The following is a 26,128-nucleotide window of genomic DNA, read 5'->3' on the forward strand; positions in this document are numbered from 1 at the left end:
CGCATGCTCGGTGCGTCCCGCCGCTCCCAAGATGGCGCCGCGGCGCTGACGGGGGGCGGAAGAAGGTGACTGCAGCGGCGTCTCTCGGCGGGCCCGTGGCACGATGATTCCCACCGAGGAGGTGTCGGCCCGCAGGAGGGAGATCGAGGGCAAGCTCAAGCAGGTGGGGCTGCGCCGGGGCCCGCTGCGGGCCTGGCCGGAGGCGCCGGGCCTGTGGGGTCCCTGCTCGTTGCCTGGGAAAGAGGCCGGGCCCCTCCTCGGGGCCTGCGGGGTCCACGCGGGGCCTGGGCGCCTCCCCGGGCTCCCCCCTCGGGGACTCGGCCCTCCCTGTGTGCCGCTGCCCGGGAGGGCTGCTTGGGAGCTTCCTCCCGCATCTCAGGGCCTCGGTGGCTCGAATCTGGCCCTCGGTGGTTGCTTCACCCCGATTTTGTGCCGCCCCTGAAATGTGGTGCCTCTAGAATACCTCTACCGCCTATAGAGCACCCAGGGGAATGCGCAGCCTGAGTCGGGGCACCTCTGTAATCAAAAAAGTGTTACTTTTCCATTGTGCTTTGACTGCGAGGCAAGCTTCTGAAGTGTTGGGATTCAGGGTACTGGAGGGAAATGTGTAGTCCTGTTTGTTATGTGATAGGTTTTCTCACCTTGGGTTAGTTATCCTGATTTCTGTTAAGAGATGGCATGTTAAAATGTGGTCTTACCATCAGATCAAGCATGACTTGCTGTGGTGTTTAACAGGACTTGTGAAAACCCAGACCCAACCAAAACTTGTTTGGTCCTGGTGTTGTATGATTAAATGCTCAGGGTTAAGAATTGAAGATTATTCTTTTTCTTCCTAACTACAGGAAGAAGAAACTCTCTCCTTCATCAAAGAAAGCCTTGAGAAAAGCGACCAGCTCACAAAAAACATGGTAAGGAGGACTGTGAAGTTCAGCCTTTGAGTTGGGCCTGGGACTGCTCTTTTTTAGGAGTCTTTTTTTCAAGTCTCTCAGTGTGCACAGCTGAGATGTAAAGACATCACTCTCCCTGCAACTGTTTTAGGCTTTACTGATAGGATAAAGGGAAAGGTTGATGAATGTTTCAATCCAGAGCTTCTCTCCTGAGATGAACTGGGCTCAAATGAGCCCGTCTTTTTGGGATTCATCAAGTGAAACTCCATTTTTCTATGGACTGTCCTTCCTTGTGGGAAGAGGTGTTAATAGACCCCAAATTGGATTGGGCAACGGTATCATGATGTTGCTTCATAAAGACAAGTCTTGTTTGGAGTTTGGTTTAGGAATATTTTGTATAAGAGGTAGAAAGTAATTATTGAGCTCTAATTGGTGCTGGTGAGCTCTTAGCTTGCATTCTATGCCTGATTTTGGGCTCAGTGTTTCAGGAAAGTCGTAGAGGCACCACCTGAGAAGTATGGAAAATGCAGTAGGGGAGCACATCCTGAAAGAATTGTGTTCTTGGCTAGAAAAGATGACAGGCATTGTTCAACCTTCAGAGGTGGTATCACAGTATCTTTTAAAGACTAAATGTCTGTGATTCAAGAGATGGTCAGAGTGGTCATTCCTGTGCTTTTGTGTTGCACGTCTCAGTTTTGGGTTTTATAGTATGGAGCAAGGTGGATGCTGGGTTCTGCTTTTGTCGCCCTTGTTACTTAAGGTACCTCCAGGCAGTTCCTGTAGATCTGTTTTCTGCTCTTAAATAAAAGTTTGTTCTTCCTTAGTACTGTCTTGATATGTTATCTGTATGCTTTCCCCCAACATTTAATTCAAAATAGATCATCTGCCGTTGAAAGATAGGTCAATCTTGTAAGTGTTAATGGAAATTAGGATACAGAGGGATTAAACAGCTAGTCTAAGGAGCCATGGCAAATTAGCAGAAGAGCCAAAAAAACAAGCTGGGACCTGAAGGTCCTTGGTCACCCTATTCTAACTGCTAACTTACTGTGTGGATCCATGTGGAAGGATGTCTTTAGCTCTGTTTCTCTCTTGGCATGTAGGTTTCTATCCTCTCCTCTTTTGAAAGTCGTTTGATGAAGCTAGAGAACTCGATCATCCCTGTCCATAAACAGACAGAGAACCTGCAGCGCCTGCAGGAGAATCTGGAAAAGACCTTGTCCTGCTTGGATCATGTCATTAGTTACTATCATGTGGCTAAGGACACAGAGAAGATCATAAAGGAAGGGTGAGTTGAGCAGCTTAGACCTTACTGGGGAGCTTCATCCCATTGATCTTTTGGGACAGAGGTAGGAACCAACTCCCCACACTATTCTTAGTGTTACTTGTATATCTCCCACCCTCTTTCCCCACCACCTGTCCCCCAGAAATCATCTTGACTAGACCTTCAGCAGTCCTCTGAGGGCAAAGGCTGTTCAAACTTTTCATTGGGGTCCCTTCCAGGTTTCATGCGCGTGCTCCCACATGAAGCTCAGGAGCATTGGTCCTTTCTTTTATTTCCTCTGCCCTTTCCCAATGATTCTTTGTGTCCTGTCAATGTTGTTGTCACGTTTGGGATAAACTGAGCTGTTCTGGAGCCTGCCCTTCCTCTGGGATGGGATGTGCAGCTTTGTCTAGCTTCCCACTAGAGTTTGGCTGGGAGAGGAGGGTAAGGCTGAGAGCTGTGAGCTGCTGAGTAACCAGTACTTCTGCACTTGCTGCGTGAGTTGGGTTTTCTGTTGTGGCATGGAGTGGAGGCAGAAGGAATCCTGTGATCCTCTAGTAGGAAGAAAGAGAATCGAAACTTCTTCTGTTTTTCATCCTGAGTCTGGTCTGGTCCTTTTTTGATATCTTTATCCTCTTCCTTCAGTCCTTGGATCACTGTGTTTTTCTTTTTTTTTTTTTTTTTTTTTTTTTTCTTCCCCCCCCCTTCTCCCCTCCCTCTCCAGCCCCACTGGAAGGCTAGAAGAGTATTTGAATTGCATGGACAAAATCCAGAAGGCAGTGGAATTCTTCCAGGACAACAATCCGGACAGCCCAGAGCTGAATCGTGTGGTAGGTCCTGAATCTGAAACCTGGCAAGGGTGAGAGAGGGACAAACATTGCCCTGCAGCTTGCTGTCTTGCTGTGAGTGGCTGATGGGCTTGTTGCCTGGCGAAGGAGGTGTTTGGGCACAGCAGAAGGAACGGTTGCTTGGGCTTCTGTTGCGAACTCAGCAGCATTTCTGCTTGTGGCATTTTGCTTTTTTCTTGTTTTACGCTGGTCAGGCTTTTGAGAGCATATCTTGCATGTGTCGGAGTTGATTGAACCTCCCTCTGAGTAGCTCTTGTCAGCTCTTTAACTGCTTGAGCAGAATAGGGAATCAGCTTCAATCTTACTTGAAGGCTGAGCAACTCTCAGGCATTTTTGTATTTAATTCACTTTAAAAGTCTCTTAGTTACAAGTGTTGGAGTTTGAAGCATGCGGCACTTCGCAGTGGTTAGGAACACTGCCGACAGTGATTGAGTGTTTTGAGTCACTCATGACTGATGGCAGAAACCCTGTGTTTTTCTACTCTTCTGCTGTTTTGTGCCAGAAATCCCTCTTTGAGAGGGGGAAGGAGTCGCTGGAATCAGAGTTTCGCAGCCTGATGACACGACATACCAAGCCAGTTCCACCCATCCTCATTCTGGACCTCATCAGTGGGGACGATGAAATGGAGACACAGGAGGAGATGTCTCTGGAGCACCTTCCGGAAAGCGTCCTGCATGATATTATCCGCATTTCTGGCTGGCTGGTGGAAAACGGCAGGAATCAAGGTTGGTAGCGTTGCATGTTGCTCCCTTATGCCTCTCCATCAGGTCAGTGCTCTCCAACTGGTTATCACAAGTGGTTGAGAGCAAAAGCAGAGTGTTGAAGGTTGCTTGTGGCACTCTACAACTTCACTTGTAGATCACAGACCTGCAGCCATCAAGCTTGTGTTCAGGTGCTTCTGCAGCTAATGAGCCGAGTCACACTGCTGTTGGGAGCCAGCAGCACTAGCAAAACTAGTGGCTGTCTTAATTGTGCTTGTAGTGGTTCAGTCACCTATCCAATGTGCTCTGTCAGTTAGGCAAAATGATCTATTGGTAGACAGGATCAAAAGCTGCATAAATAAAGTACAGAATATTTTAATGTGTGGTTGGTCCTACATCAGAAATCTGAGAGGAGTGTGTTATTTAATCTGCATCTCTAACACCTTCTGATGGAATTGCAGCCACTGCCCACCCAGGTGTTAAAAAGGTGCAGAGTGCACTGATCACTTATTCCCCATTTGGGAACTATTTGTGAACAGAACTTTTTGTATTGAATATGACCAAGGGGAAGGAAAACAGCACAGCGGACTTTCTCCAGTCCATCTATGTCTTTTTTTTTTTCCTATTCTGCAAAATCTACCTATAGCTTTATACTCCTTTATTGACTTTTCTTTTTGGAATTAATGACTGTGAATTTGTTACAGGAAACGTGTATTCTGACATACATGCAAATACTAGAATTCTTCCCCACCTCAGTGATTTATCTTGCTTTTGAGTGGGGTTTACAATGCTTACGGAGTATGGCAATCATCTTTGAGTTGCGTAAAAATTTTTTTCACAGTCAAAGGAGGCAACTCCAGCAAGTGTATTTTATGTTAGTTAGGCAGTTTGTATTCTGCTCTCAGAAAACAAACACCAAAACTGATCCATTCTTGGTAGCAGTGGGCAGTTTGTGTATGGTAGGAGGACTTGGTGAATACTTCAGGGGAAGGAAGCCTGTTTTAGAAGAAAATAGGAGGTTTTTTTTCCCCTCTCTGCTATAACATGTGAGTGGGGCAGCAGCTAAGCCTGCTGCTGAGTGGGTAGGAGGGATCTGTAAGCTGGAGTCAAATGTAAGAGGGACTTAAAAGAAGGGCTCTGAGGGGACCTGAGTTGGAAGAGAACTGGATTCTGAGTGGAACGGTGGCACGTGGAAGGCAAGGGGAAGGAGGAAAGGTGTTTGAACAGGAGATGGGAGGGGAGATCGATTTGAGTTTAGGTTAGTCAGCCCCACCTACTAAAGGGTTGCTCTGGAAGAAAGGTGTGTAGAGGTGGCTGAGCAGGGGCTGAAACAGCATTTCTTTTGTGGCACTTGAGGTGACAAAGAAGAGTTTGTATGGGCCCTGAGGGGCTAGCCTGGCTGAGGGGGAAGTTAAGGAGATGTTAGGGCAGGAGATGGGACAAACTAACAAAAGGCTGTGGTCTTCCACAGCTCTTGCCTTCCCTCTCCAGGCACTGTAGCCCATGTCCAGCGCTGTGTTGCTGCAGGTGTGGGCATCTCTGGTGTCCCTAGCTGATGCCTGAATATCACAAGGCAGCAGTGTGATTTGTCGCCCTGGGGTTGCACGATTGCAGCTTGGGCTGGACAAGCAGTGAAGAGTGTAATGCCTCGATCTGTGTCCTTTGAGAGCTGATGAGTATTTACAGTGGTACAGGTATAAATAACCTGTATAAGGAGAAGCTGCTATGCACAGGAGCCCAAAAAAAGAAGGCTAAAGAGAGTAAACCATCTCTTCCACCAGCATAGTGTCTAGGGAAAGCTGTGTGGAACAGTCATGTGGAGGGGATGACCAGTAGTAAGCACAGGGAAGTGAGCTGGGAAGAATCCATAGTGATGATCACTAAAACTCAGTAATGGCTGCTGTGTCCTGACAGTTGTCCTTGTAGGTGCACAAGTCTGTACACTGCTGTCGGAGGGCACATCTGCGCTTAACTCAGACCTCTGTATCTGATTGCTGAGTGCCAAAGATTTTTTTTTTCAGCCACTCCTTATCTTCTGTTCCTTGTAGTCGCTGAACTCTACATTCAGTTACAAAACGCCTAGTCTCTGCCTAGACTGTGGATATACAGTGAAGAGGGGTTTAGTCCTTGGCAGGAAGAATAAGAATCATCTTGCTCTGTGCATGATGAGCAAAATTAATAGGTGATACCTGTGTCCTGCTGGTTCCCCCAACACTATTGTGGCTTTGCAGTAGAGGCTGTCCAGCTTCGCCCCACAACCAAGCTACTTCGTTGTGTGCTGAGGTCCCACTGTCAGTTGTAACTTGAGGCTACATGAGTGGCAGGGAGAAACCTCAGTCCTTCAGGAGTGTGGTGAAAGATGTAACAAGGCACTTGACATCTTTTCAAGTCCAAGCTGGTAACTCAAGGCTGCATCAGGACAGGAAAGATTTGCTCTGGGAATGGAGGACTCTCAGTGGATTCTGCTTCAGACTTTGCAGTCTTTGGAATGTTAGTTTGCACGTCTGCTGCAGTTCTCAGTGATCTTTTTTTTTTTAAAAAAAAAAAAAAAAAAACTGTTTCCTCTATGCTGAGTTGTTCTATTTTCCATTGAGTCTGTCTGTATTTTGGCTTCTTTCTGGGTTCAGCACTGTTGCATTTGGGGTTCCGCAGAACTCTGCAAGTATTTAACATAGTGCAGTAACATTAGCAATTTGAGTCTGGCTAAGTCCTCTTGTGCCGGACACCATACAAATATAGGAAGTGACGTTCCCTTCCCAAAGAGGTCCAAATGTCTAAAATAGGGAAAAAGACTTATTGAGGATTGCACATCAATACTGATAAGTTCCAGTTGGGTCACAGCATGTTTCAGGAGGAGAGGTTTGCTATACTGTAGAGAGTGTTTGCTGTTTACTTATAATCTTTTCTCTGCCTTATTTCCATAGATTTCATGACTGTTTACTTCCAAATCCGATCAATCCAGCTAGACCGCTCTATCAAGGGTCTGAAAGACCACTTCCGTAAGAACAGCTCCTCCTCAGGGGTCCCGTACTCCCCTGCCATTCAGAACAAAAGGAAGGACACCCCCACGAAAAAGCCCATTAAGAGACCAGGTGAGTACCAACAGTTGGGGCAGGGGTGTCACTGTGTGTGTCATCGTGCCTGGATATCAAACACACTTGCACAGGCCGTCTCACTGCTGAGGGAGCCTTTAGGCCTGAAAGGCCCTTTTCTGTCTTGATTTGTCAAGTCGTCAGGTCTGCTGTCTGGGTGGATGTAAGGAGAGGAGCGGGTGCCTGCGCATAGGGAGAGAAGAGACTGTTTAAGTTAACAGGGACATCAGTAAAAAGAGACCTGAGAGGGTGATAAATGAATATGATTGGGAACATCCTCAACCTTGGAACACAGAATATAGCCTGTGCCACTGCAAAATGGAAAAATTGGACCTGATAAAATGCACCAATTTAGGTACTAGTTTAGAATAAATGATTACTGCACTAAAGCCAGGAACTCATCAAGAGTTGAAAGGGGAGCTAGATGCCTATGGGCATGATTTCCAAAGCTCTCCTAACTTTGGAAAGGCTGTTAAAGCCTGTGCCTCAGCCCATCTCTGAAAGATAGGAGTGTGACTGGTGGGTTATTCCGCACCTCCTCATAATGGAGTTCTGCCGCTTTCTCCGCAGCTGGTGAGGCTGGTCACTGCCATCTGCTGCTCTAGCTGGAGTGCCAGAACTGAATTTGTCCTGGAGTTCTCAGATCTCTGAAATGTGCCATCTAGTGGGAGCACAGCCATAGGGAGAGTCAACAAGGCATAGCACTTGCCTCCTACAGCAGCATAGTGATGTTGTCACTCCATGTGTCTGTCACAGCACCCCGTTGTCTCCTGTGTAACGATGATGAAAGAAAAATACAGATTTTTGTGGGGTTTGTCTGGCAAGTAGTCTCCTCCACCCCAGTATTTTTCCCACGTTGTCTAAATAGCTTTGCCAGATCCAGGAGAAAAACAACTTGAGATGCAGGTAGAGACAGGGAATGGATGGGATGGGGTGAGGGAGGAAAAGAAATATCCATTTTAATCATATTGTGTTTATTTTTATAACCCTGATGTGAATGCAGTCCTCATCCCAGGTAATGTGCGTCTATGTGTGTGTGTCCTGGCCCTGGTGCTCGCTCTTCACTTCTGCGTGCAGAGAGGCTTTTTTGGGCCCTCCTTGCTAAAGCAGAGGGTGTGCCTGGGATATTTGGAAAGGGAGGTCTGTCTGAGGAAGGCTGTGATATCCAGAGATCACTTCTCTGGGGTTTTTTTTTTTTAATCAGTCTGTGCCACTGCTGCTGTGCCCAGGAGCTGTTCCTGAGAGCTGATGTGCCAAACAGCTAGTGAGTGCAGTGAATCTGTGTCTTAAAGAATTTCTTTCTGTCAGTAGAGACATGCCTGGCAAAGGCATCTTTTACCCCTCACTTGGCCTTCCTCCAGAGTTTGAATTAGTTATTTACCCCCAGTATTAGGAGGCCTATAGAGGGCAACATCCTCCTGCCAAGGAGAATTAATGGACTGCAGATGGAAAGAAAGCAATGTTTAACACTGCTGCAAAGCATGACAGCAGTCATTTGTGTTGAGCTTCTGACCAGTGGCCCATGCCCATCAAGGTGATTCCAGTAGATGAAATTTGTTTTTCCATGATTCAGTAGCTCTCTCTTGGAAAGATGCCAGATAGGGATCTGTAGTTGAGAGTTTTTGGCAAAAATTTGCTGGAGCCATGGGAAACTCAAGTGGCAGATGCTGTCCTAGAATTTGGTCCACAGTTCTTAGTTACCACCTGGTGCTGAAAAGATCCCTTGATTTTTTTGATTGCTGTGAAGTGGTCAGCAAATATTTCCAACTCACCTGACAAATGGAGCCCACGTGTTTGGAAAACTGAAGCATCTGTTCCGCACAAATAGTGCTCCTCCAGTGTGGCTGCATGTGGGCATCCAAAATTAGTTTCCGTTCTAATGTCTCAGCTCTAGATCTGTTAGCGGATCTCCCCAGTTTAATCTGAGTTTGTGAGATGTGCCTGGCAGCAAGCACAGAGTACAGTCTGAATGCACTTAGAGCTGAGAGTGTATGAAGGGAAGTGCATGTCCAATGATCTATCAGGGTATTGTCAATCTCGAGGAAAAAATAGTGGCTAACATATCTCCAATCTCCTGTGAATAAGGAGAGAGAACCAGACTGGAGCTGTTGAAGGATGAGGGTAGTTAACTTTGTACACCAGCCATCACTTATAGGTACTAAATTGTACAAAAGTGAAATGAAGTGGGCAGGGGGAGTAGTCTACCAGAGATTGGCCTGTCTTTCTGCAGTTCCATCAGCTTTCAAGGACACCTCACAAGGGGAAGATCTAACAACTTCTGCACACTGGTATGGTGGCCTTCTTCATAGCAATGTTTATTTGGTGGCATTTGATTCTCCTGATTTTAGCGTTTATGTAAATGTGGACAAAGACATTTTTTTCTGTGCTGTTGCTTCAGTAAGTAAAATGAAGCCCCCCTGCAAATTGTATTTCAGTTGATTTTCCTTAATCCTTAAGGACAAATATCCCAGAGCACACTCCGATAAACACTTTACCTGTTGCAAAGAATAAATAACAAACTAAATCTGCTGTGCTAGTGTTTTTTACCCATAAGGCAAAGTGCAAGGGTAGTAGTAACTGAAGAGAAGGTGAGGTATTGGGGACAAGGCAACAAGGCAAAAATCTCCAGGCTCTAGGTTGGATTCTGGGGAATATACTCCATGTCTACGTATTGTTTGTGAGCACCCTTGTTGCCGTTATTTGTTGGTGCACCCTGTGTTTCCTCCCACCATTACAATGTGCAGTTGCAAGTCTATAAAGGCTGGAGATGCTTTTAAAGCAGAATCATCTCCTGTTGACTGAAACTTGCCAAGGCAAGTTGGGCTGATGGAGAAATCTGTAATTTTTTTTTAAAGCAGTTTTCTGCTTGAAATGTTAGCTGTCTGTTTTGGAGAACAAATGTGTTCAGATCCTCAAATCTTCTGTTGCAAGCATCTGTCTGTCCATAAAATATTAAGGTGATTGCTCTTTTCCATGATGCCTCTAGACCCAGTGCTCTTTGGTTGGCTTGAGAGCAGCAGGTACTCAGAGCTCTCTGAATTGCTAGAAGCTTGTGACGGATAAGGCCATAAGAAACCTTTAGGGACACCTAGCCTGGTTGCTTGCTCAGGAGAGGAGGCTAGATTGTCATTCTTCTTAGTTAGAAAGCTGCCTGGTGGACAAGAGAAACAGGAGGACAACAAGGAATTGAAAAACTGTGCTTCACACATGCCTTAAAACCATTTTATTTAACAATCAAGCTACAGGAGCAAAAGTGTCAGGGGACTTTTTTTTGGCTCTCGTCAAGCTGCAGGTGAGCTGTTTCCGTTAACTTACTGCTTCAGTTTACCTAGCAGTGAGGTGCTACTTTAGAGAAGGCTGTGGAGTCTTTATGTGGCAGAATAAAGAGCCTTTTCCTGCTTCCCATATTGATCACTGCCTAGCCTGAATGAGACGCTTTCATTAGTAGCTGAAATGTCATCCCATTTGGTTTGCAAGCTGCCTAATAGACGAAAACAATCATGGAACAAAGGCATTTGGTTTCCACTAGAATCCATTAAAGTCTAATTACAGCCCTAAGTACTAGGGATACAGCAGCACTGAAGTGATGCCTGTAAACACTTGGAGTGTGTCAGTGTAAACACAGGTAATTGTGCTTATGCAAATAAAATGCAGCAGAGACATTGCAGCTCTCATCAGAGAAGAAATCAAGAAGAAATTGTCAGGGCAGGGCCGGGGACAGGTGCACCAAGTACCTGTAAAATGAGATCCTAATGACAGCAGCAGCAGTTGTACTGTCTGCTTAGTTTTCAAGTTTTATAACCAGTTTACTTTTTTTATGCTTAAAAGCAAATGGGAAGGGTGGAAAAAACCTGGTACAAGAACAGTCTGTGGATTAAGTTACTGTGAATCAGCTGGACCGTGGTGACAGCAGTAAGGAAGGGCTTAGTACCCATCTGCAGAGCTTGCTATGGCCCTGCTGATGGCTGTTGCTTTGCTTGGAGGCACTTGCTGTTGCAGCCAAGCTCTCAAAGTTAGGTCTTAAGGTTTCTGAAAGCAGCTAAGAGTAAAGTGGAAGTTCTGGGTGTGAAACACATCAGGAAGCTTGGAAGAAGTCATTTAGCTCTCTTGTTTAGTCACATGATAGAACCTAGGCTCAAATGCATCAGCACATCATAGTTGTGAGTCTTCCCACCTTCCCATCTGTGGGTCTAGAGGGCAAAGTTCCCTGCCAGATGAATGCATTTGTGGTTTAAAGTCTTTTTTTTTTTTTTTTTTTTTCCTCCTAAGTGGTTAAGAACAGTTTGAACTGACCGAAGGAGACTATTGCCAGTGAAATTCTGTACTTGAAGATCCACGTTCTGCTATTTAATAAGTGAAGCAGTCTGAGGCAGCTCGGTGGTAGTTTAATGGTAATCTCTCTCTCTCCAAAAGGCATTCTTGTCTTCCTCCGTTAGAGTCATACTGTCTGGGAGACCTGAAATTTCCTTCTCCCTGCCATATTTTCCTGTGTGGGATGAAGCTCCCCCCCACCCCTGCCAACACCAGGCTGCTGCTCTGCGATGTGTACTTGGACTTCCCCTCAGGGCGGCAGTCCTCAGCATTCAGGCAGACAACACTCATTTCCATGCTGTGCTGTAGCTGACAAAGTTGCTGGTGGAAATCGGGGTTTGTGCAGGTCTGAAGTTCTTATTACTTTTAAGCAGAAGAACAGTTTCTAATTTGGCCATGTTATTTTTATTTTAGATGCTTTTTTTTTTTTTTTTTTTTTTGTTTACGCAATCCAGTTCTGTTTCATCTGGGTCTACTAAAGAAATTCCTTGTACCTTCCCAAAACTTTCCTTTCTCTCTTGCACAGACAGCATCAAGGCTCTGCTGTGGGAAGTATCCACGTGCTTGTGATCATTGTAGCTTGTTGCATGTCCACTAACTTTTTTAACATGGAAACAGTGCTTAGTATTTGGTTGTCACATTAATACTTTGTTTTGTGCTTTTTAGCAGCATATCTAGCATCAGCTTTTGTTCATCTCTGTCTGTTTTCTTGTGTGTGTTAAGAATAATTCTTTTAACCTGTGTGTTGTTTTTTTCCTATGATTTTAAGTTATTTGCAGTTCCTTAGAAGAGAAGTGCCTTAGAGATTAGGGTACTTTTAACGAGAGCTAGACATGGGTGAGCAGAATCCACCCATTATTCCTATGATGGAAATTGCTGCTGCAATCGCTCTCTTGAGCCCTGAGATTATCACCCTTTTATTGCTTCCTGTAAAGCTAGAGATTATTTCTTGTCTTGGCTGTCGGGCTCCTGATGGATCTATATTGAGCATGCTCAGAAAATACTCTTCAAAGGGCACTTTTTCCTGCAGATCTAGCCAAACAGCTAGAACTGTGGCTGTGGGAGCAGGCAGTGTATTGCTGGCTCGCAGTAAGACTGGGCATACCGCAGAGCCCTGCTTCTACAGCTCAGGGAAGGCAACAAGCCTTGTATGCTTGGATGCAGTGTACTAGCTTAAATAAAATCGTTACAGGGAAGGATGATTTGTTGCTTTCCTTCTCTGGTTACATCTCATCCAGCCATATCACCTCACCAAACTGACTTGAATGCTCCCTGATTCTGTAGCATTGACTGGAAATTGTGCTACTTCTCAAAAAAAGGGAACATCGTGGAAATGTCGTTGCGTCAGCGTACTTGGACATCAGTTTGGGGTGTGTGTTCCTGTACTGAGCATGCTCATTGATGCCCAGCATCCTCTCTCTGGGACAGGGTGACTATTGCTGGTGGAGGGCTGGTGTTCTGGTTTTGTTCTCTTTCGCTCATTTTCTAGGTCTTCTTGTCTCTCCTCTCTGACTCTGGTGACAGGCACGATCCGGAAGGCTCAGAACCTTCTGAAACAGTACTCTCAGCATGGTCTAGATGGGAAAAAGGGGGCCTCTAACCTCATTCCTATGGAAGGTAATCACAGCTCTAGCTACTTCACCCTTGAGCTTCTCTGTGTATCAGCCTTGCTTTTCCAGGTAGGGCTTCCATTAGCCCAGTGCTCGGACAGCATCGAGTAGAGTAGAGCAGCCCTTGGGGAACCAGGGAGACACTGGAAGCCCAAATCAGTTCTCTGAACTGAGTGTCTGAATTTTGAAATGCTTGTAGACACAAGCTCAGATAAAGGAATCCTGCCTTAAAGCAGTCAATTCACCACAGCCAGCTGGGCTAATGGAAGCTCTGTTCTGCTCTGGTGACATCTGCCTTTGGTGTTTCTATGTTTTTTTCCTTTTGCCTGGACTTCAAGACCTTCAGTTTCCTAGTGACCTTTCCAAACCTGATGCAGAAGTGTTAGACCACAGCTAGCCCGGTACATCTTCCCTTTGAATACCTACCTAAATGATCAGGATCTCCTTCTGTGTTCTGATACACTGTTCTCAGAGAAGCTCTACCAGGTAGAGAAGAAAGAGGTCACTTGCTTCAGAGCATCAGTAAGACCTTTTCACTTCCTGCTTCTTAATCTGATGTAGATCTCCTCAGTGTCTCTACTGTAGTCTACTGAATCCTCGATGACTACTGTCATCAGTTGTAGGAGAAGAAATTCAACAGTGTTAAGCTGGAGAAGGGCTTTGAGCTCAGACTTGTAATGGTTGTAGGTACAAATTGGACTTTTGGTACCTACTGCCAAGAGTTTCAAGGGACGTGTGTGGCACAGCAAAATGATTCGTTCACACTTCTCATCAGGTTTCGAAAGGTTGCAACTCCTATATAACCCAACAAAGGGATTTAGTTAGGTAACGTTCCCAGGATTGTGTAGAAAAACGTCCGTCAGACCAAATAAGCCAAGCTTGAAGTGGCTTCCAGCCAGTGTGAGCATTCATGCTGTAACCACCCTGGATAAATTGCGCCTTCTGTTTGTGCCGGCTGACATCTCACTAGGTCATGAGCATGATTTACGAGTTAAACATCTTTCCGATACCCTGAGCGACAAGCATGGGCCAGCTGCTGGTAAGTACCACATTGTCACTTCATAACAAGCTGGCTAACATCCCTTCTTTCCAGCATGTTTCACAGTAGTTTTGTAGCAGGTGGCTGTTCATCTACCTGGGCAGTGCTGGAGCATGGGCCTTCTCTGGCTATGAAGCTCTGGCTCTTCTCAATAGAATTCACTCCTACTAATCACACACTCCCCACACCCTCAGACAGGGGACCCCAGCTTTGTCAAACCAAAGACTGGCAGCCGCCATGCTCAGGGGCTCTTTCCTGTAGGCAGCTACTGGCTTGTTTGGTTCTGAAATGGAGTAAGCGGGGAGGGATCACGTGTGGCATGCAATACAATGGGCCTCTTGCCACGGTAGACTGTTTTTAAAATCCTGAGACATGTTTGTGTGTCACCTGCTGACTAACTTTTAAAAGATCATCCTGAGGAGCCTGTAAGTGTAGGGGAGAATTTATTCTTTGTCCGTCGAAAGTTGCAGATCCTGCTGGGAAGAGGAAAGCAGCAGCAGCACATAGCTTGGAGAAGGCCTCTCTGTGCTTATTTTTGTTGCTCTGTAGTGGTCACTACTGGGCTCTGAATAATGCAGAATGAGAGTCCATTTGTGTCCATCCTGCTGACACATCCAGCTGGTGGCTGGCATGAGTTTGTATATGCTCTCATCTTATCAGAACTTCTCGTGCCTACTAGGTGGATTTTTTGCTGGATCTATCTGACACACTCGTACCAGGACTTTTGTGGCAGATAACTGTGCTGATATGCCTGCTTTACAACATTTAAATGTTCATCCGCCTGTTTTTTCACTTTGGTTACTTCCTGTGGGAAGAGGTTGCCTTCCAGGAGAACCTTGATTTTTTCCCAGAAATGTTGATGCAAAATGGCAGTCTTTTATCTGCATGACAGATGGAGATAAGGAATTCTAAAAATACAGCCATAGATGTTGAATAATTCACCTCAAGCCTTCCCTATTTTAGTACTCTTTGTTCAAGCCCTTGATTAAATTTAGGCTTTGTCCCAGAAATAGAGAGCTCTGACTATGCCTTCTGTCATGATGCTGGAAATTGCTGGTGATGTCCTGATGTGCCTGTTTGCCGAACTGCAGATGACTTTGTGTGCCTCCTGTGAGGTATTCACAGCTTTCCATGCATAAACCAAGGGGGCAGGCCTGGTGAGAAGATAGCTCACGGTCTTATGCCGGAATGGGTGCAAAACCAGTACTGCCTGTTCCAGAAGAACCTTGTGCTCTGTGTAAACCAAGGCCTTGGAGTGAGCAGAGCTGCTGGAAGCTCCGTGCGAGTTTGGCTGTCTCTTAAAGCCGTCTTGCCCCCCACAGGGAGAGATGATGTGTTCGACATTGAAATTGATGCGTACATCCACTGTGTTAGTGCCTTTGTCAAACTGGCCCAGAGCGAATACCAGCTCCTGACAGAAATCGTCCCAGAGCACCACCAGAAGAAGACCTTTGATTCCCTCATCCAGGTCAGTTGTGTCTTTAATCTTGGCTGCTCTTGTAAAGGATCCACATAAATTCTCTTTCCCTTCCTCTTCATTGTGAGCACGTGGTTTCAGCCACCTACTGTGGGTGTCCAATAGCACCACCTCTGCTGGGTTGTTTGCCAGAAATTAGGGCAATGACCTTGGAGAACATGTGTTCTGAGTCACTAAGCTTGCCACACTGGCTAACACCCAGTGGTACCTGTGGTACCTGTCAGCTAAATTGGTATCCTTAACAGGGGTCCTGATCCTTTATTATGCTACCTGAGCAAGAGTTGCACTGCCTCTTTCTGTCCTGCTTTGTTGCAGGAGTCATTAGATAACTTGATCATGGAAGGGGATAACATTGTGTCAGCAGCCCGGAAAGCCATCATACGACATGACTATTCTGCTGTTCTCACCATCTTCCCTGTTCTCAAGCACCTCAAGCAGATGAAGCCAGAATTTGATCAGGTCTTGCAGGTAGGTGTGATGGAGTTAGAGAGGGTCCTATGGCTCAGGCTGTCTGGCACACTTAGTGAAAGTGATGGTAACAGTAGCTTTGAACAACGCCATGCTGACTCTGTATTCCAACATGGACTGGGAGTGACAGATGCAGCATGCTTCCTGCTGGGATGCTGGGCCTGCTAGTTTCTCTCAGCAGCAGTTCTCCAGTTGAAGTGGTGACCTGGTGATGGACTGTCTGGGTTATCCATGCCCTCTGAGATGTTAAATCTCTGACAATGTTGAACTCAGTTTAGATGGTGCTTGCTGATACATGGAAGATCAGCTGCTCTGAGGAGAAGTCTAGCAGGTGCCTGCACAGGTTTTACAGCTAACAAATGGTGTCATCCAGGTTTAGCAGGGCTTCTCTTCACCTGCTTCCACCTGAAGCTCATTACTGATACACCAGCCTGCTATGTACTGCAGAAGAGGCATGGCATTTTCCCTTCCTGGATGGCTGAAGAATGTAGGATTTCACTCACCGCTGCTGATGCTGTAAATAATCTCCTAGTACAGGGGAATGAGACTGAGATGCTGAGGTGGGGGTGGGTGGTAGATACCAAATGAGAGGTCAGATACTGATTATTCACTTTCTCTGATCTGTTATGGGACTGTTTCAGGGAACTGCAGCAGGCACAAAGAACAAACTGCCGGGGCTGATCACTTCAATGGAGACCACTGGTGCGAAGGCATTGGAAGAGTTTGCAGACAACATTAAGGTAGGATTCCCCTCATTATGCTCCCTAGCAAGGCCAGCAGGTTTGGAAGAGGGTTTTTCTGAGCAGAGCCCCTTGTTCAGCTTCTGCTTTCAGTAAGACTTTGTGCTTTCTGACTCTAAAGCAAGGCTGTACTTGTTGGATACTGATTTGAAATTCAAGAGGAGAATCCTTGCTTTGTGCCTCTGGCTTCAAATGTGCTTATGACTAAACAGAGGCCTTTGCCCAGGACCCTCAACAAGCATACCACAAGTTGACGTGGACTTCCAGGCCTCTGCAGACATTAAGTCAATGTCAGACTTCAATCCTGTTTAAAAAAGAAAGGAAACTCGCTGAGTATAAAAGCTTTGCTGGACTTGCTTTAAACTGTCTCAGCGTAAGTTTGGGGTCAGTGAATACCCTGCTCAGACAGCGTACTCAACTTCTGATGGTGACATGCAGAATAAACCCCTTCTGGTCCTGAGCAGCTGATGGCTGGTACTTAGCTGTGGTTTCTGAGCACCAGGAGATGGCACTGTGAATGCTGGGACTGAGGATACTGAGAGAGGCTGTGTAAACAAGCCTGCGTTCACCTGCAGCAGTTACTTTACATGCCTTTTTTCTTCTTCTTACACACTTGCTTTATGTCTCTTTTCCTTCCTTCTCAGAATGATCCAGACAAGGAATATAACATGCCAAAAGACGGGACAGTTCACGAACTCACCAGCAATGTACGTGAGAATGATTTGAACCACCCCTTCTTTAAAATCCACTTTTCAGCGTCTGGTTGTAACATGAGCAGTAGGGAGATTTCTTGCCTTAAATTAGGGTGTATTGGTATTGGAAGGAGGATTAACTGGCCTGCCCTAAGACAGTAGCTAGTTAATCTTGCTAAGCTGTGATGTGACTGTGTGAGTAAAACCAAATAGCTCAAAGGAGTGTTGTGGTTTATTTCTTGAAGGCTTTTTGGATACAGTGGGACATGTGATTCTTTGCAGTCCTTATTAGCAGACATAGGAGATCCAGTGCCAGTTGCAGTTAACTTCTGCTCATCTCTTCTAGGCCATTCTCTTCCTGCAGCAGTTGTTGGATTTCCAGGAGACAGCAGGTGCCATGCTGGCATCTCAAGGTACATGCATGGGGCTTGTTTGGGCACACAGTTTCTTCCCTAAATTGTCTGAACATCTTCCCTAGAAAGATTAAACGTCAACATGCACTGTGAGCCTGTTCTCCTCCTGTCCTTTGCCCTGTGATTTGTTTTGCCTTCCAATCTGCCATGACCATGTAGCTGGTTACCTGGAGATTGCCAAGGGATGCAGAGTTTCCCTGCTGGCCTGCCAGACTTGCTCCCATCAGGTATTCCTTGGATGGTGTTTGTTGCTAATGTGCACTGTAGTGTCAATAGTGGATGCCTCAGCCATTTAACCTCAGCAGTCAGTCTCAGTACAGGAGTGAGGATGGTTGGTCTAGATGAGTTAGCTGTGGTGGTGAATTAGTTCCTCGCCCTGCTGCATCCTCTGCTCAGACTAGCAAGAATATTCCCCTCAGCATCCAGACGTGGTCCAGCTGTGACTCATGAGCTATTCATGTGCCATATGGCTTAACAGAGTGACAGATTTTAGCTGGGGCTCTCCAGGATGCCAAAGAAACTAGTTCCAGAGAGAAATAGATGGATCAGAAGCTCATACCTGCTGCCTGATGTAACAGGATACTGCTCCTGTGCATCAGCTGCAGCATGATTTCTCGGTCCTGTGCAGAGAAGCATTTCCCAGCTCTGTAATGAACCCTCAGCCTTGGCAGATCTCATGCTTTTACCTAGAGAGGCTGGAGTAAAGCAAGTTGGAGAGGTGGATAGCCTGCGATTCAGGAGCACAGGGGCCTGAGGAGGCAAGGAGGCTGGCATTTGGAGAGAGCCAGGGTAGTGCCTTAGGAGCCTGGGGAAGGAGGAAGCTCACAGCTGCCTCAAGACTTCTAAATGCACTTTTTGCTAGGAAAGTTTGGCCAGCTCTGGGCTAACTAGGATGTGTATCTGCATCTTGCCACTCCTGTGGCAGCTGCTATGTGGCCTCTCCAACTGCAAGCTCATTATGCTCAAAGCCTCTGTGGCCTTGTCTGTCTTTGACCAAAGAAATAATCTGAACCTTCTCTTAGAGAAATGGACAGTTTGCCATGTGCTTCCCTGAATGATGAGGCCAGCACTACCATTCCAAATACTTGAAGTGTTGTCATGCAACAGATCTGTCATAGGTGCCTATTAAAAAGGTAGCGTAGGCTTTCTTTTTTGTATTAGTCATATAACAAAATGTCAGGGATGTGATCAAGTCATTTTCTTTTTAATTGTGGCTAATTGTCCCATCAAGTATAGAGAGATCCTGCTGGGTAAAGACAACTTGAGGGGGAAAGTGCCTCTTTGTAGTCTGCTCAGTTATTAAGTGTGAGGTCAGTGCAGTTATAACTGATCTGGTAACTTAAGCTGACATTTTGTACATTAGAACCATGGATGAGGTGACCCACAGTCCAGGTATTGTAAATCTTGCTCTCTCCGTCTGCAGTTTGGCCTTCTGGACCATCTGATGCCAGACGCTCCCTGCTCTGTGCTAGTGGTGGTTTCTTGTGCAGAAACAGCTCTGTTGCTCAATCCAAAAGCTAGGCCTGGTCCAGCACAGGACGCTTATACCGGGCAAAGCTGTTTGTTGCATTATATCTCATTCTGAGTTATGCACTGAATGCTGGCTGAGCAGTGATCCCTGTGGAACCATGGGCCTAATGTCACCCTAGACCAAATGTCATCAGACCGGAGGTGATCATATCAACGGAGCTTGAAGGAGAGTCACTTCTGACTAACAAAGGCACCTGCTTTGGGATGGCAAACTGCCCCCAGGGGTACTACTCTAGAGGCAGCTTCTGGTCACTAGGTCAGATGTGGATGTCTGGAGTTGAGTTAAATAGTTCCTATAGCTGACCCAAGTGGTTAGTTGGGAAATCCACATGTCTTTCTCAACAATGTTGCCCTCAAGTATTAGCAAAAGCAGAGCAAATAAATGGGATTAGTGCAACCTGTCACTTGCTGTCCTCTAAGCGGTTTCTGCGTAGGCTTTGTATTACCATGAGGAGATGCTGAAGTACGGGAGTGGTGATGGGATGGCTCTGCTCAGCTTCCCAGAAAGGTGCAGGGGGCTGTGTGGCTCTCTTCAAGGAGCAGCTGAGCTGCTCCTGTGAAGTGAGAGAAAACTTTCCCTTGTCTTGAAAGCAGATCTGAACTGACTTGGAGTGAGGCATCTTGCTGTGTATAAACAATGACATGTGAATGGCTCTAGCAGGGGAAGGAGGTTATAGACTTGGCCTTTCCTCCATCATTGCCAGCTCCATCTGTGGCCTTGGAGGGACTCTTGCCTGCTCTTCTGTGTGGCTGCTCTGTGTTAATATCTGCTTTGTTCTTGAAAGGATGGTGGTCTCTAACCTGTCTTTTTGCACTTTGCGTTTCTTTCTCTCCTCCACCTTAATCTTTGTAGTTCTTGGGGACACATACAATATTCCTTTAGACCCCAGAGGTAAGCAAACTTACCTACATGTACCTGTTTGTATTGCCTTGGACTCTGATGTATGTTAATCCTTTATCCTGTATGAGCGGTAAATAAATCACCACATAATCGAGAAGTAAAAAGGGTAAGTAACTGTTGCCAGCGGTCTGGAGAGAATAGGGAGGGCTCCTCACCTGCAGACCGTGAGGGATGCCCATGAGCTGAAACAGGCTAAAGACTCTCATGACATTGAATCTATTTGGTGCATGTAGCAAATTGTCCCAGTTGGTATTGCACCTTGTGCTATGTGTGCTCAGCTCCTTGTGGTCCAACTCCCAGCAATAGGAGTCTCAGCCTTTCCCCTGAACTCAGACCACCCAAACCAGGCTTAGCTGCCAAATACCTTGGAAGGAGAGGAGGGGATATCTGCCATACATGTCCTGTGGGACCCAAGGCCACAAGCCCTTGAGGACAGGAAGCCATCCCTCGTGTGTAGTCAGAGGAACCTGTGACAGTCCAAAGTCATTGCTTGGATTTGCAGGCTCCTATGCTGGCACAGTCCCTTGTGCAGATCAAGGCAGGCCCTTATCAGCAACCATGGGGTGGCTGAAACTTTTCAGAGCCCTTTAGCTTGTGTGCCTGCAGCCAACAGCTTCAGCTCTCTGTTTTCTAATTGCAAATTTCTAGTGCTTAAAAAGCCCATTTGAGGTGGAACAGAATGATGGGGAGGATGTGTTTAATGGCTCAATTTCAGATCAAGAGGATGTCCTCTGAGCTCTAGCAAGGAAGAAGGGAGGGCTTTCTGCCAGTGTCCAGCACTTGATGCAGATACAAGGATCATGGAGTGCAAAATTTTTCTGCTCTCATCCTGGATAATGTGCTGACAGTCAGCACTGAAGGAGGGAGCTGATTTTGCTGTTGACAGGAGCTCTGCACTAAATCCATAGCATCAAGGAAGTGGCATATTAGAATAAAGGTAGGCTTCACGGATCTTCTCCTCTCCATGGCATTTTAACTGGTGTAAGGCTCATTTCTTTTCAGAGACCAGTTCTTCAGCTAGTAGCTACAGTTCAGAGTTCAGCAGACGGTTACTGAGCACCTATATCTGTGAGTACTATGCACACCTTCCCATTTCTGTCACGTCAACTGTTCTTCACTTTGCGTGTTTTTGGGTGAAGAGTATGAGCTGTGTCTTGCTGGCTGTGTTTGAGTTGCAATCTCATGGGAGGGATGGAGGAAAAAAAGTAAGAATGGAAACTTGGGACAGGACAGAGCACAATGCAGCAGTTCCCTGTGCTGCAGAGCTGTTAGTGTTAGTTGGCACAAACCATCCTTGCTTTGTGCCTTCAGCCCAGGAAGGGTTCACTATTGCTGAAGTGTCTGTCTTCAGTAAAAGAAACCAACGAACCAACCAAAAGAAAAGGAAACAACCCTGATCCTGCATTCAGTAGTGGGATGGTTAGAGGTGCTCATGGCACTGTTCCCTGTGATCTGTTATAACAGTAGTCAGGTTCCTCAACTTCTTGGAGACCCTGGTCTGTGTCGTACTCAGACTGAGTCTAATCACCCATGTTGGACCTGGAACTTGTGCATTTACTGCAACAGGTTCAGAACTAGTTCACAGGGAGGTTTTGGTTACCTGCTGAGGAAAAATCTGCATAGGGCTTGTAGGCTTTTCAACAGTACTTTAACAGTACTTTTATTTGTGCGCGTAGTTGGGATTATACACTGTTTCTTTGTTGTCGGTTCAACAATACTTTAAGGTGATGCTAGAGTGCTGCAGTACTCTAGGGCACTCTGGATTGCCAGTAATGATGAATCTCAGTGCGAATCTTGTCATGTGTGGTTTTTTTTCTTTTTTTTTTTTTCCTGTATAAGGCAAAGTGCTGGGGAACTTGCAGCTTAACCTTCTTAATAAATCCAAGGTTTATGAAGACCCAGCTTTGAGGGCCATTTTTCTGCATAACAACTACAACTACATCCTGAAATCTCTAGAGAAGTAAGTATGTATCTAGGTAAATGTCCTTGAAGTCCAGCCAGATTCTTATTGCAGTAAGTACTCTTTTGGAAAGTGGCTCTGATACAGAGTGTGTTTATTTGCTGGCCTTTCTTTTCTCTACTTTCTTCTATTCTTGAAGCTGCTCTTCTGAAGCCTTTTCCCTACTGTAAATGTTACATTACTTGAGGGCAGAAGATAAAAGCAGCAGAGATGCCTTAGGTTGCAGAGAATCTTTTGATCTCAGAAGAATGGTGGACATGGCTTTGGAAAGTAGCTTGGAACAGCTTCTGTTTCCTGGCTTGTGCTTTTCAAGGTCCCCTTTATTGTAAAGGGTAAAAAAGAGGTCTTATTGATAGCGCTTGAAATGTGGCCATCCTGTTAGCAGCCCTGAGAACAGCTGACTCTTGTGCTTCCTCAGGTTTTCTGTTCTTTCAGATCTGAGCTGATCCAGTTGGTGGCTGTGACACAGAAGACAGCAGAGAGATCGTACCGGGAGCTAATAGAACAGCAGATCCAGACTTACCAGCGGAGGTCAGGTGGCATCTTGTGCTTTTCCCTTTGTCGCAGTTTGAGAGTTCCTTGGGAGATTCATGGCCAATGCCGCTGGAGTGGTGGGAGAGAGTAACCTAAAACAGAACAGCCAGTATCATGATTTTCAAGTGATTAATGTCACTAGGAGAATGGTTGCTGTAGACAGGTGTGGGTGTGTGTTGTCTGCAGTGACCTTTGGGTCGTAGGTGAGGACACAGATATTCTGGTGAGTAACTCCTTCTCTTTCCCTCTTTCCCAACTCATTTCAAATGCAGCTGGTTGAAAGTGACAGATTACATTTTGGAGAGGAACCTGCCTGTCTTTCAACCAGGAGTGAAGGTGAGAAGATGCACAAGGATGGTTTTGAGATGATAGAAATTGCCAGTTATCTCCCTTGTATTTAGAAATCCCAGAGATCTCTATCTCCTACCAGTATTGCTCTGCAGAGTAAATACTGTGGCTGTGACAAGATGGAGAGCAGCACTGACTGCTAATCTCCCCTGCCCCAGATTCTCAGAAGACTCTTCATCTCTGCCTCCATCCTCATCTTGAGCAAATGCTGCTATTTTGGGTTTGCAAAACCCTGAGCCTTTCCCCTAGAAAGGGCTCAAAAGCATGAAGAAGTTTATTTTTATGACTGTTCTGGCTGAAAATTACTCTCCTTAAACCTACTTCAGATGAAAGCCAATCACTGAATGTAGGATGTGCTGCTCACCGCAGCTTTCTCTCATCCCTGCTTTAGGAGAGGCAGTTTGGTCCAGGCAGGTAGGAGGACATCACTTAGATTGGATGGGGAGTTGGGGAGCAGATGGTGATGTTGAAATTTATTTCTGGAAGATTAAGTGAAATCCTTTGCCTTCTTGTTGCAGCTTAAGGATAAGGAGAGGCAGATGATAAAGGAACGCTTTAAGGTAAGGAGGCCTTTAGGGGCATGAGAACATCCCCTTGGTGGTCAGTACAGTCAAACAGGGTCAGACCAAAGGTCTGTCTAGTGGTGGCCAGCAGCGGAGGGAAAGACTGTCAGACTCGGCAGAGAGACTTGACTATGAAGAGGTTGTGGAGTTTCCTTCTCTGGAGATATTCAAGGCCCGCCTGCATGCAACCCTGTGTAACATGCTCTAGGTGACCCTGCTGAGTGGGGGGGTTGGACTAGATGATCTCCAGAGGTCCCTTCCAACCTTACTGATTCTATGAATCTATGAGGGAGATCTTCACTGTGTTCTGTTTTGAATAGGGTTTTAATGATGGGCTGGAGGAGCTGTGTAAGATCCAGAAGGCCTGGGCCATCCCAGATGTGGAGCAACGGGACAAAATCCGCCAGGCACAGAAAACAATTGTGAAAGAGACCTATGGTGCCTTCTTGAACAGGTGACAACCCTTTGCAACGTTATCCTTTCCTCGGGATTCACAGAGGTCTTTGGGGCCTAGAGTAGCCAGGCAGAGCTGAGGCTTTTTCCTGCAGCCCTCTGTCTCATACTAGAACATGCCCAAACTGTGCTCTACTAGTTGTGGGTAAGTGCAATCACCCTGATTCTTGTTCAGTGTGAAATAAATGTTCTACCTAGTATAGTGCCCTGAGCCACACTCAGGTGTTTGTGTAAACCTCATGAGACCCATTGTAACTAGTCACTTGCTCCCCACCCAATATCCATTCAAGTTCAAGTGGAACATGCTGGAGTGGAGCTGTTTCCTCTGGCAAAGGAAGGCTGTAGGTGGGGGCAGCCTTTCTCCATATGGAGAGTGTGAGGCAGAGAGTATCTCTTGCTCAGTTCCTGCTGCTTGTCACCCAGGGGTTGTCTCACTTTGCAGATATGGCAATGTGCCCTTCACCAAGAACCCTGAGAAGTACATCAAATACCAAGTTGACCAGGTGGGAGAGATGATTGAGAAGCTGTTTGACACATCGGCATAAATCCAGCTGTCTTGTACCCTCTATCTGCCAAGTATGTGGCAGTGCTTTCTTGGCGATCTTTGGGACTCCCTTTCCTTCTCCCCTGCCCTATTGTTGTGGGCAGGGTGTTATACTTGTATTTATCAGATTTATTAACATGTGGAAACACTATCTCCTGGCTGTCCTTGCCTTCTTCCATGGGTCTTAAGAAAAGGCTCCAGATGCTCACTGCAGTGCTGTGTCTTGGAATTTTGTTTGCACATCTTCGGACCTGTGGATAAGTGTTTGTGCTTTGATACGTAGTCAAGGTGGGTGAGTATGTACCTCCAGATAAGTGCAGTCTTCTTTAGGTCAGGAGGCTCCAAGTTCCAAATGATGCTGCAGGCTTCTCTGATGTGTTTTGAGAATCTCGGTTCTGTAGGATCCCAAAGACTTTTCCTATTGTTCCCCTGACCATCATTAATTCAGTGATGGGGTCAGATGCTGATTCTAGGGTATGGTGGTGTTGAGATGTGATGGTGCTTGGCAGGCCTGAGGTCTAGCTATGTGTAGAAGGTATCTTACCCCCAGAGCTTCGTTAGCTGCCCCAGTAGAAGTCCTGTTGTGTGAGGCCATGGTAGAAAGCAGCAATGGCTGGCTAGGATCATTCTGTGGATTAGATCTGGCAGTTTGGGCCTTCCCTTGGAGCGCTGTGGGCTGGAGACGTGACAGAGCAGTGAGAACCAAGGGGAGTTCGGTGTTCCTTCTTGGCCCAAGCACAGCATGTGTAGAAGTGTCAATGTGCACATTTTTGCAGAGCACCTTGTTTGTTCCTGCCCCCATTTTTCTTTGTCTCATGCCTTACCAAGATCTCTCTTGCAAGAAACCAAATCCATCCCCTTCCTTTAACCCGTGGGTGTCACGTGAGAAATAAATGCTGCTCTTGGGGACAAGATCAGCCAACAGCATGCCTTGGAGTGATAGTGGAAGTCTTTGCTACAGTAGCTAGACTTGGCCATCTTCATGCCAAGACCTTTCAGAGCTTTAGAGCCTGTACATGTTCTGTGGGTTTCTGGCCAGGCACCTCCTGCTCCCATCTCACCAGCTCTTGCTGCTCCCTGTACTGTTGCAGTCTTCTCCATTATTTGCCTACAGTAACATTTGAAATACAGGGTTTCCATAGAGCTGGAAGCATTCACAATAGCTGCTACTTTGTAATTTGGGTCAAATCCATTATTCACCTAAGCTCAGGCTTACAGAAATGAATGTACATTATATTGGTGTCTAATTAACCCAGCAGTGAAACAGCCATTGTGTTGCCATCCAGGGCACTGCAAACAGCACAGGGAAGTGGTGAGGGGAGAGAGACAAGTCAGACCTTGGTATGAAACAGGGAGTGAGAACAGGATGGCAAGGTGGTGGAGAACTATTTTAACCCTTTTGCTGTTGTGCATCCACCGATACTGCCTTTTCCTAGCAGAAGCCATTGCTCTACCTGGTGAGTGTGTCAGAGGCGGGCCTTTAACCCTGACAAGGTCAGAGTTGCATATCCTAGGAACAGTTTGTTCCAGGCAGTTTTGGTGCCTAGTAGGTGAGACAGGCCAAGTGGGAAAGGGCAGAAAGGTAGCATGTCTTGCCCAGCATCATGCAACGGTTGGATTTTAGGGCCAGGATGAGTACGCAGGTCCTGCAGTGGCAGACCCAGCCGCTTGCCTGGGTGGCTGCCTCTGTACACAACTATTTTTCCAGACAGTTCCTGCCCTTTACTGTAAGTACTTGATGTGTAGAGACAACAAG

At 46.3% G+C, this 26,128-nt stretch overlaps 1 protein-coding gene across 6 annotated transcripts; it reads left to right on the top strand.

The window, feature by feature from the left end:
- EXOC7 (exocyst complex component 7) lies at positions 1-24,523 on the top strand. 6 transcript variants are annotated; one of them, XM_085304461.1, is made up of 21 exons: positions 1-163; positions 843-908; positions 1,988-2,172; positions 2,873-2,978; positions 3,499-3,721; positions 6,622-6,789; positions 7,793-7,804; positions 12,625-12,717; positions 13,681-13,749; positions 15,072-15,217; positions 15,542-15,694; positions 16,336-16,434; positions 17,079-17,141; positions 17,473-17,539; positions 20,973-21,038; positions 21,810-21,930; positions 22,366-22,461; positions 22,737-22,800; positions 23,331-23,372; positions 23,696-23,829; positions 24,271-24,523. In XM_085304461.1, the coding sequence occupies exons 1-21, from the start codon at positions 104-106 to the stop codon at positions 24,371-24,373; spliced, it is 2,136 nt and encodes a 711-aa protein (XP_085160587.1). In that variant the 5' UTR covers positions 1-103; the 3' UTR covers positions 24,374-24,523. The 6 variants fall into 6 exon arrangements, with proteins under 6 accessions (XP_085160587.1, XP_085160588.1, XP_085160589.1 ...); XM_085304462.1 differs by lacking the exon at positions 7,793-7,804; XM_085304463.1 differs by lacking the exon at positions 13,681-13,749 and having other exon boundaries at positions 2-163.
- The last annotated feature ends 1,605 nt before the right edge of the window (positions 24,524-26,128 follow it).

Source organism: Rhea americana, unplaced genomic scaffold (assembly GCF_003343005.1).
Source record: "Rhea americana isolate MKP2758 unplaced genomic scaffold, rheAme1 scaffold_21, whole genome shotgun sequence".
In the NCBI taxonomy this organism is placed as follows: domain Eukaryota; kingdom Metazoa; phylum Chordata; class Aves; order Rheiformes; family Rheidae; genus Rhea; species Rhea americana.